Source organism: Littorina saxatilis, unplaced genomic scaffold (assembly GCF_037325665.1).
Source record: "Littorina saxatilis isolate snail1 unplaced genomic scaffold, US_GU_Lsax_2.0 scaffold_1540, whole genome shotgun sequence".
Taxonomy (NCBI): Eukaryota; Metazoa; Mollusca; class Gastropoda; order Littorinimorpha; family Littorinidae; genus Littorina; species Littorina saxatilis.
In genome coordinates this window covers 10,001-21,374 of record NW_027127418.1, presented here as the reverse complement: position 1 = coordinate 21,374, position 11,374 = coordinate 10,001, and the positions used below count along the sequence as shown (strand labels likewise).

General features: G+C 40.3%; 1 protein-coding gene across 2 annotated transcripts in view; it reads left to right on the top strand.

Moving 5' to 3' along the window:
* Positions 1 to 2,385: 2,385 nt before the first annotated feature.
* The window catches only part of LOC138955881 (receptor-type tyrosine-protein phosphatase epsilon-like), a gene marked incomplete at its 5' end in the record, with an annotated part of 10,054 nt that continues 1,065 nt past the window's right edge, over positions 2,386 to 11,374 (top strand). Inside the window, 10 exon segments of one of the 2 annotated variants that reach the window (XR_011452415.1) lie at positions 2,386 to 2,521; positions 4,986 to 5,129; positions 5,703 to 5,802; positions 6,419 to 6,492; positions 7,557 to 7,691; positions 8,248 to 8,376; positions 8,750 to 8,907; positions 10,064 to 10,199; positions 10,652 to 11,126; positions 11,260 to 11,374. The exon segment at positions 11,260 to 11,374 is cut by the window's right edge and continues 1,065 nt beyond it. Coding sequence is in view for 1 of the 2 variants with exons in the window: in XM_070327390.1 (XP_070183491.1) it covers positions 2,386 to 2,521; positions 4,986 to 5,129; positions 5,703 to 5,802; positions 6,419 to 6,492; positions 7,557 to 7,691; positions 8,248 to 8,376; positions 8,750 to 8,907; positions 10,064 to 10,199; positions 10,652 to 10,723 (1,084 nt within the window). 2 annotated transcript variants of the gene reach the window in all.

The window sequence follows — 11,374 nt, the reverse complement described above, 5'->3', positions numbered from 1 at the left end:
AAACGTGTGACCTTCAGTGTTGGTGAACGTTTTTATTCATGGCAAGTTTTAAGAAGACATTTCGTCATTTTATCTTCAAAAATAGTATAATCCTTTATCATTTGAATGAACATTTGACATTCATATGACCTTAAAATGCGATGAAGGTCAAGCAAAGTGCAACAGTAATCAAAGCCCACAACACACATAAACTTAAACCATTAGCTGTAACTGAAAAAATATATTGCTAAAACTAACTATATCATCCTGCTCCGTTAACCAGTTTTAACGGTCCCTCAACAGACCAGCCATTCGGGTTATAGTGTCTGCTAATCATGTAACTGTTGTTATGCATATTAACTCCCGTTTTATCTCCCGGAAAACATAAATAAATACAGTTCTGCTAGTTTATAGCATGCAGTTTGGACTATTTTGCAGTCTGGAATCCATCTTGTCCGCCATCTTGAATACATCAAAATGCCCAAGGATGACAGAGTGTCATCCGTCGGATCTGTAATCTACAGACATCACAGAGTTCAAAACAGTCAAAACATTCTCCGAGGTATTTTTTGAGGGGTTAAGGTCAAAATCGGGAAATGACGACCTGACTATCTCTGCCCCTCGTTTAACTCACTAGTTATGTTATTGACGAGTGAGTTTCCAAATATATTCACATATTCACACATTCAATTAAAAATAACGCTTACATGTTTCAAACAAGTCGCGTAAGGCGAAAATACAATATTTAGTCAAGTAGCTGTCGAACTCACAGAATGAAACTGAACGCAACGCAACGCAGCAAGAGCGTATACTCGTAGCATCGTCACTCCACCGCCCGTGGCAAAGGCAGTGCCCGTGGAATTGACAAGAAGAGCGGGGTATTCGTTGCGCTGAGAAGGATAGCACGCTTTTCTGTACCTCTCTTCGTTTTAACTTTCTGAGCGTGTTTTTAATCCAAACATATCATATCTATATATTTTTGGAATCAGGAACCGACAAGGAATAAGATGAAAGTATTTTTAAATTGATTTCGAAAAAAAAATTTTGATAATAATTTTTATATATTTAATTTTCAGAGCTTGTTTTTAAAGGCAGAGTAAGCCTCCCGTAAACCATCACAGATACGGTCAGGCTTTTACACACAGTACAAACACCCTTTCATTTAAACACTCACCAATTGAGAACATCCTAGGTGCCCTCCGTAAAGAGCGAACAATTTTCAAAGAATTTATTTTTGCGTGGTTTATCTTACCCCTGAGCCATCGTGAACCCGTGTGATCCAGTTTTCCCTTTTCACAATGCAGTCGTCATAGTTAGTCATTTGAATGCGACTCGACGTGAGCTTATCTACAATAGCACGTTTTTTTATGCACGAAACAACGGCTGTGGTTCACAAGAACTCTAGCGATAGCTTTTGACTGTTGAGAGGAACGGCGATTTGCACTGATAAACCGGCCGTCGTCTGCTACGACCCTTGCGTGACCCTGCTTCCGGGCTTTTCTTTTTTCAAACTTTCACAACTTCGAATTGTTCTGATCTTGTCTTGATGAAAAACGAATTCTTTTATGATTAAAGAATGTTTGTGTAACAAGCTGTCAATTTATTATTTAGATTTTAAAAGTTAGGTCTAGCGCAAAAACGAGGCGCCGTTGTTGTTAACGGAACAAGTCTACGAAAATAAATTCTTGGAAAATGTCTCACGCTCGACAGAAAGCAGCCAGGATGTTCCCGTTCGGTGAGCGTTCAAATGGAAGTATGCTTGTACTGTATTTAGACGCTCGGGGAGCTCTGTGATGGTTTACGGGAGGCTTACTGTGCCTTTAATCCAAATATAACATATTTATATGTTTTTGGAATCAGCAAATAATGGAAAATAAGATGAACGTAAATTTGGATAGTTTTATAAAAAAAAATTTTTTTTACAATTTTCAGATTTTTAATGACCAAAGTCATTAATTACTTTTTAAGCCACCAAGCTGAAATGCAATACCGAAGTCCGGGCTTCGTCGAAGATTACTTGACCAAAATTTCAACCAATTTGGTTGAAAAATGAGGGCGTGACAGTGCCGCCTCAACTTTCACGAAAAGCCGGATATGACGTCATCAAAGAAATTTATCAAAAAAATGAAAAAAACGTTCGGGGATTTCATACCCAGGAACTCTCATGTCAAATTTCATAAAGATCGGTCCAGTAGTTTAGTCTGACTCGCTCTACACACACACACACACACACGCACACACGCACGCACATACACCACGACCCTCGTTTCGATTCCCCCTCGATGTTAAAATATTTAGTCAAAACATGACTAAATATAAAAAAGACACGATATGGTAGATTTTTCGGTAATTGTAATGTCTGTAAGTCTTCATTGCTGATCTTAATTTTCTCTGGGATTTTCTTAGTGCCGGTATTGGCAGGACTGGGACGTTCATTGCCCTTGACATCGTGATGAACAAACTGCACGAGCAGCATGATTTTGACATCTTCAACGTGGTGAAAGACATGCGCGATGACCGTTGTCACATGATACAGACAAAGGTAAAATTTAATGAGAATGCGTATCGACTGTTATGTGTCAAAAACTATATATAGGGCTATGTTGAGATGCGCCTCTTCGAGTGTAAAAGGCGATCGTCAAGAAGAAGAAGAAGAAGAAGAAGAAGAGGTGCGTCGTTCTGAGTTAATATCAATACAATAGAATAGACTCAAACACGGACTAAACAGCTGACGAACTAAATATACATTTTGATCGTCAGTTAGCAGTGAGGCAATTTCCAATGATAAATCAAATCAAAATGATATGCATAGGCTGAATGGATTCTGTAAATCAAGAAATAATAATTCAAGTACAAGTATTCCCTTGGCCCTGATTACCGTAAACGAGGTTTTTCAAGTTTCAAGTTTCAAGTTTAAATTAATCCTTTCACCTCTTTTGGGGCATATATATTTAACTTCTGTTATAAAACAAAAAAGAAATAAGTTTGATCACACCTACAAATTACAGTTTTTAAACGTAACAACAACTTCAAATAGCGAATAATAATTATACAAACTTCCCGAATTTGATAATTAAGCTTGATATGTTTGCTTCCAAACATTAAATGACAAAGAGAAAACATCGAGTGCAGTGATAAATACTTTCGTGGGATGTATTTAAACCTGTTACCACTGAATTTAATTAAATACACATTGAAGCTCAAATGTGACAGTCCATCACAAAATCAGTCTTAAGTCGAAATTTGGATGATTTGAGTTAGTTATTATTTTGAAATTGTTAGTCTTTCCTGGATGTTTAGAAAAAAAAATTAAAGCTCTAGGTCAATAAATAACGATATTACGGCCATTTTTATGAAAGAAGTTGACCGGCGGCCATTTTGAGAAATCGGGCTTGAAAGTTTTGGAAGGCACCAGCTTCACATTTTCCTTAGCAACGGGGGTTGAAAATTAACCTCACCCTTCCAAATGTTGCACAAGTGTACTTTGATCTTTCATGCATCATTTAAATGCAAAACGAAGGGTTAAAAGAACAATTATCACCATTTTTGAAGGCTTTGTTTACATCATACATGTGGAGGAAAACAGTCAAATACAGGTCATACACATCAGCAAACATTTTCACTGTCATTATCAGGAATAAAGAGGTTACATGCATCTCACCTACGTTTTTGTCCATTAGTTTGACAAACACTTGAGCAAAATCAACTTACTTGTATCAATCACTTTGTTGGCATCCAATAGGAATACGTAGCCTATCTATCAGAATGTAGATCCCAAACACAGGAACTCCTCCACTGTGACAGTCTGTTCACCACAAAAGCTCTTGCACATCAATGTTGACACCACCTCCAACCTCACCTTTATACATGTCACATGTCTTGCACTGAGAGCTGTAGAGCTACAATTTCCTCCGGATCAAACTGGGTGATACATCCACGACGAGTATTTCTGGGTGCAGCGTCGGGAACTTTAATCTGTTTGCAGCCAGTTCCATTGGCTTTGCAGCAACGAAGGCGAGTTCTCTCGAGCACATCACAGCCCTGTTGCAATTAACGAACTGCAGCATGCACCTCCATCACATCTCCTCTCCAACTCGCCTCAACTACGTGTGTTCTTGCAGTTGATGCAGTGCCATTAGAAACGCCAACGGTGTTTTTGACACTGACGAGCGGACGGTCTGTCTCCTCTTCGTCCGCATATTCAGCAAGCGTCACATATTTCGGCATGAGAATCGGAGTCACTGAATCCAGCAACGTCTTCGGCAAAGAAATCCAACAACAAATCTTGGAGTTCGCGGTTATTTTCAAGCGAATCGCAGTTGAGAAGCGCTGTCAATCGGCGTACGTCAGTCATTGTTTTGGTTTCGTTCAGCGAACGGAAATCAAACTGTGTTACTTCCCCCTGGACTGATTTGACCAATGAGGAGGCCGTTGCTAGTCCTTTTTGGAAGGCAGACAAAGCTGATTGGTTCAATCTTAAAGTTTGTTTACGTCACGATTTCCTTATTTGGAGGAAGTGGACGGGTATTTTTAACCACTGCACAGCAGGGCGGGAAAGCTGATGCAATAAGCTTTCCGACGGTACCAAACTTGTTGGGGCCCTGTCAGGGATACACTAAGCAAATTATCGGTCAAAGTGAGGCATTTTGATGTCATGCTGGACTTTTTTGATGAATGTATTGCATTTAAATCCAATAATTTAACTATTTAGCGATTGATTTTGGCATATTTGTTTGGTTGTCATGTAATTTGGGGTCTACAGAACACGTTTCTGCAAAAAAGTGAATTTCACCCAGATAGACCCTCAGTGCCTTTTCCCCACGCTAACTCGCTTTCGTCTGGTGCGACTTAAGACTGGTTTCGTGGTGGACCGTCACAAATAGTTGGGAACTCATAAACTTGATGGTTTGAGTGGCATTATTTTAAACGTGTCAGCGCCCATAATCACGAACTCATTAATTCATCAATGTAGTCTAAGTATAATCTGTTCTTTTTCTTAATTTCAGTCACAGTACTGCGTACTTCACGAAGCTATTCTGGAAGCTTACACGAGTCGAAACAGCAGACTTCGACTGGAGACCTTTGATTCCGCCTTCAAACATCCAGTAGACCCTAACGACACGCACGACCGCATCGATGGAGAATTCAATGTGAATACAGCTAGTGACGGTTATTTTTACAAGTCTGACTTTCTGTCTCTTTTGCTATGTTTCTCTCTCTCTCTCTGCCTCTGTCTCTGTATGTCTGTCTGTCTGTCTGTCTGTCTGTCTATCTATCTGTCTGTGTCTCTCTATCCCCTCCCCCCTCTCTCTCTCTCTCTCTCTCTCTCTCTCTCTCTCTCTCTCTCTCTCTCTCTCTCTCTCTCTCTCTCTCTCTCTTTACCCTTCTCATTTTCCACTGAGAACTAGTTTACATGCATGTTGTTAAGCTGCTTTCCTGTTGCGAGGGTGTTCGATTAAGGTTGATTGTGTTTTGCTGTGTGCAACAGATGGGGTCTTAACCAATGGTCTTTACCCTGCCCATTAACTTACTCTTGCTTTACAAGAACTTACTTTTCTGACAATATTGCTAACGGAGACTCAACTTCAACTGGAAAGACTGCCTACTACCTTAGAATGATGGTTGTTGGTGTTTAACGTCCCTTCAACCTATCAGGCTATGCGGGATCAATTCCATGATGTCCCTTATATTGGAACCTTTTGGTGTGCCCTTCTTGTTCGCAGGGACTGAAACAAATGAAGGTACTCATGCAAAAGCCAAGCCACAAGGAAGCTGAAAAACAAGAAAACATCAACAAGAACAGATTCGTCGATGTTTTGCCAGGTACTGCTGTCAAAAGTTTGACTTCTATGCAATTGTGTAATGCTTTCCCCAAATGGTCGTCTGCCTGACTGCCACCCTATCCATTCGCCCTCTCGTTAGCTTTCTGTCTTTTCACTCAAATCTGTATGCCCTTGTTAGTGAGAAATGAAAGTCGCCAAATTGTCTGTGGATCTGGATTTTTTTGATTTTTTTTCAAATTAATGCCGGCCTTAATGGCTGCTTATGTATACAAATCTTCCTGCCTGAGCTAACGATCAATGTACACTGTCTACTATACACTTATCCAAACTTTGGCACGAGTTAAGAGAATCCTTCCAGTGGGTTTATGCCAACAATTAATAACCCAGCTGCTCTCATGTGCAGGATCTTGGGATTTGTGTTGTTGTTACTGAATTCATATTGCAGATTGAAACAGGTATCTGTTACAAAGTTAAATCAGCAAACGATTCTCCCTATGCTGCTTACCTTTGGCATGCGACCACGTAGACGAATGATCTAAACTTTGGTAAAAACCAGATTACGTTGATTTACGAGATGTTCGCGGGAAGGAAGGTATGCTTGATATATCGTAGTACATGTATCAGGTTTTAATCACTCACTTTGTTATCGATTGCAGATGATAGCCAGCTAGTGCCTTTGACTGTTCCGATGGATGGTCGAAACGAGTACATCAACGCTGTGTTCATGCCGGTAGGACATGATACTTCTATGTTCTATCAGGAGAATGTATTTGATTTCTTTGATGCGTGTTCAAACCTTTTCTTTGATTTATCATTTAAATGTTTCTGGATTACAGAACAAATGTGTTGTTGGCTCACGTAAGTGTAGCCTATGCGATCGTAACTTTGTCTGTCTGTGCGTGCGTTTGTGCGTGCGTGTGTGCGTGTGTGTGTATGTCTGTGGTAGAAACTTTAACATTTCCGAGTCTATGTGTGAGTGGTTATCCAAGACTATGGATAAAGCTCGCATAAGATTACGTCACGGTCAAAAGTGTTTGACGTCAATTAATGCATCATGACGGCATGCCTCCCTGTAGTCTTTCTCTCTCGCGTGGTGTGTGTGGTCTCGGTCATTGTTATTTTGAGCGGGCCGAGACTATTTGGCAGTCGTGTCCCTGTAAGTAGGCTACATGCAGACACAGACAGATCTAGATCTAGTGTCTCTCTTTCTTGCACAGTCGTCACCTAAGCTTACTGTGTGTGTGGGTGTGTATGTGTGACGGAGTGATTGAGTTTGTGTTACTGTGTGTCTATTTCTTACGTGAGCCTTGAAGGCTTCGCCTCTTGTTTTCATAAGGAACTGAGAAACAGTCAATGGTGTGAACATACCCAGAAAGCTCAGATTTAATATAAGACATACTTAAACCCCTCCACCCCTCCACCCCCCAACCCTCACCCCACCCCCCACCCACACACACCCACACACACACACACACACACACACACACACACACACACACACACACGCACACACACACATACAGACACACAAGAGCATTTTCAGGAGTGTTGTCTTGTATTCACATCCGGGACAACCTTGTCCGGCCTGTCTGAAAACACCGCGTGAGGGGTTTTGCTGCCAGCGCGGTGAAGATAAAGAGGGAACATTTTCTCTGCCCGCGCGGCAGCAAACAGGATGTTTCTGAACTGTATTATGATTCTTGTACAACCAGTATCCTAAGGTGCGTAGTTAAAGTGCTTAGATCATAAACAGCTATGGTCTGTCAAAATGCTAACACAACTTGTAATTTTCAGACCCTGCAGCGACAAGAGGGCTATATTCTGACGCAGCTTCCTCTATCAGATACCATCGTGGACCTATGGCGTCTTGTTGCCGGACATGACGTCAGCACGATTGTGTCTTTTGGTGGCGAAATGGATGAAGTTGAGGTAATCCCATTGACTGCTCCATACTGTTGGCAGAAGCGTTCAATTGTAGGTTTCGTATTCGCAGGTACTATAATATCTTACTGCTCCATGCACTGTAAAATAGGGCTTCTTGTTTACTTCTTGCAAAACACTGATACAGTCCGGCAGCATATTAGAAAATAAGGCTATAGTAATGAAAAGCTCTCCAAGTTAGGCTTTTGAATTCTATATACGTACTTTTCAATTAGCTTGAAAACAAAGTATCCGCAAAATATGCGTTTATGTCGTTGAGGTTGAAAAGCTAGTTTCATAGTTAAACAAAAACTCCTGCTGAAGCTACTGAACAGAATGCCACGTACTCTTTTCTTTTGACTAATAACCATAAAGTTTAGAGTAGCTCAGGCGAGAAAAACAACTCAATGAAAATACATTGAGTCTCTTTCGCAAAGGTAAAGACAAATTCCCGCAGATTGTATTGTAATCCCTTGGTGTTCAATACTTCCTCGCAGTACACATTTAAATGAACGCTATTTAACATCCACATGTGTTTTAAATATCATCCTTATATCATCCGCAGAACAAGAACTGTTACTGGCCAAGACAGATAGGTCAGAGTCAGACGTATGGTCCAATTTCTATTCGTCTCACATCACTGAGTACACTGGGACAGCACCTTCTGAAGTACTCTTTGTCTGTGCACTGCCAGGTTTGTTGGTCTTGGTATGTAAAACGGTATTAATTGTGTGTGCCGATGACTCTTTCTGTGTGACTATACAAACACACAAAGACATACACCTGTTACAACACGAAATAATGATTTTGTTAAAATTTAGTGCAGTGTCGGTATGGTTGGTTAGGGCTGGGTTGTGTGTGTGTGTGTGTGTGTGTGTGTCTGTCTGTCTGTCTGTCTGTCTGTCTGTCCGTCTGTCTGTGTGTGCATGTGTGTGTGTGTGTGTGTGTGTGTGTGTGTGTGTGTGTGTTTCTGTCTGTCTTTTGTTCCTTGCGGGGTTTGTCTCTAAAGTCATGATAATGTCTGCATCGTTGCAAATGGGCTGTTCATATATACTGCAATGCAACAGGGAATGACCGAGCCTAGAGAGGTGGAGCTGCTTCACCTCAGTGAGTGGAGGGGAGAGATACCAAGCAGCATTCCGGATCTAGTCCGTCTGGTCCACATCGTGCTGTCCACCAGGTCTCCACAAGACAAGAGTGTCAGTCCAGTCCTACTGCAATGCGGGTGAGGAATATCGTCGTCGTCCTGGATCTTTTTGTGTGACTCGATTCTTGGCGATGTTGATGTTTTTGTGCTTTAAACTAAGTAAAGTATTCTCAATGAGAAACATTCTCTAAAATAGGATGGACAATAATTATGTGACCCTCCACCACGGAATGAGTCACATGTCACCTTTGCATGATTTTCATATTGTTACATTTTCATAAAGAATGTTTTATGCTCTATCCAGTGGTGAAAACCGTTTTAGAAAAGAGCAAAAACTGTTTGAGTTATAAGCCTGTGACTAAGGTGACCCTCACACTGTTACCAGACACTCCCCGGACTTATATTAAACCTAGCGCAGAACCGCGCGAGGTGACATGCGACTCATTTCGTGGTGAAGGGTCACATATATGATTTAACATTCTTTTATCTTCTATCCCTGCCAGGCACAAATATAAACACTATGTCATAATATTTTTTTTTATAAGTTTCGGCCTTCTGCTGAAAAGCTGTCTAAAATTAGTTCCGCCAAAATTCCATGACGACGTCGATATGCTTCTATTTGGGTTTTCTATGAGACTTATATGTTGTGTGTTGCCTTGATGTTACCTAAAATTCGTTTGAGTTAGAACCAACGGAGAATGAAGCTTATGAAGAGGCACACTTTTTTTCTCCCAAAATGAGATTTGTTTTCAAATTGAAAGTAGTGTTATGAAAAAGTTACAATAGTGACCTTTTATTACTCCAAATGATTAATATAACGACAATGTTTTCTTTATTATATTGTTTAATATGTTGGATTTAATCTGTTTTGTATCGATTGAACTTATCATTTCCCTTCTTTGAGTCGTGCGACGTCAGAGGCCGACTAGAACTCATAATTAGGATGGTCTAGACCCCAAAAGAGCGCATGTCTGTGTGCGTTCACTCGAGCGAAAAAAAAGAAGACATTGTAACTAAAAGAAATCGATACACAGATGTTTTATGTAGTTTTGATGAAAATATGACATTTGACACATGTCTCCACAGGCAATGTTCAAGTCGACTACTAGCGCGGTCTGGTAGAACAAACTCAGTCGATCTCGATCTCTGCCAAATATCATAATTTGGTCCCAAAAAAATTAGAGTATAGTAAATCCTTGTTATTTTTTTTATCATCGTTCTTCTCTTTGTTCAGCAATGGTGCAACCAAAAGTGGAATGTTTCACGCCCTCTGTGATGTCATCAGAAGAATGACGTCAGACCGGGTGATTGACGTCTATATGGTGGTCAGAAAAATGCAAGTTGTCAGGCCTCAATGTGTGACGTCACAGGTAAGTACAGTCTTTGGCAGGTTGTACGCAAAACACGACAAAGCAGACTTTATTAGGATTGATAGCAGGCATTCCAGTTGGAATGCTTTAGCTCGATCGACAAGTTAAACAAAATTCTTGTGTAAATAGAGGTAAATGTAATTACTCGCATGTAACGTTGTTGGTGTTCTGTTTGATTATTTGTTCTTGCTTATGACGTTTGACTTTTACTTACTTATTTAATTAGACATTTTAAAAGATGTTGCATTGTCTACATTTAAATTAAGTCAGGTTTTCGTTTTGAAATTTCATTTCCTTATTGGTCGGTTACGTTTTTTGTCTTTAAATGAGTTTAACTGCGCAAGCCTCAAACACCAATTATGCCACTGCTAAAAACAGTAAAACAATCTCTGTTGTGAGCTTAAGATAGCACATTCTAAACATTAGCGTGAAATATTGTACTGTTATTGCAGGTGCAGTACCGTTGCATCTACAAGGCACTGCAAGAATACAAGAAGAACAGAGACATATACAGCAACCTGTGAACCGTGTAATGTTATGTGTCCGTCTTCTTCAAACGCTTACCCGGTGAAAACCTTGACTCCGTCGTCTTGCTGAAATGAAACCCACTTCTTCAGCTCATCCTACATGTTATTCTTCTCTTTAATCAGCAATGGTGCAACCAAAAAAGGAATGTTTTCATACCCTCTGTGATGTCACCCACATCAGCGTCCTAGAGAAACTTTGGGCAGGCTCAATGTGTGCTGTTGTCGTGGTTTAGTTCGCAATTATTGAATTGAATTGAGTTAAATTGAACTGATTTTTCTTTTTTATTGACACTTGACAAGATTGTTTGCCTTTATATTGAAGGTATGTGATATTTTTTTTCATTTTGATTTTTCTCATGGATGAACCTGTGTGATATAAGTAACTCATCTTCGTATACGTGTAACCGTGTGCCGAAACACTACGATCACCTCGGGAAGCGAAGTGCAATCAAACAGGATTGAAAATGTTAGGGCTAATTTCTTAGCCCTATAAAAACTGTTATGCAAACCCGAAGGTTTCCATGAACATACAGACAATCGGAAACCACCAGACCCCATCACAAACAGAATTCTACAATCCACTGGTGTTGACTTTTAAAGGCCAACAACTCGGGTGCAGAGTCTGCTGTGAAAGGAGCGGTAGCCTCC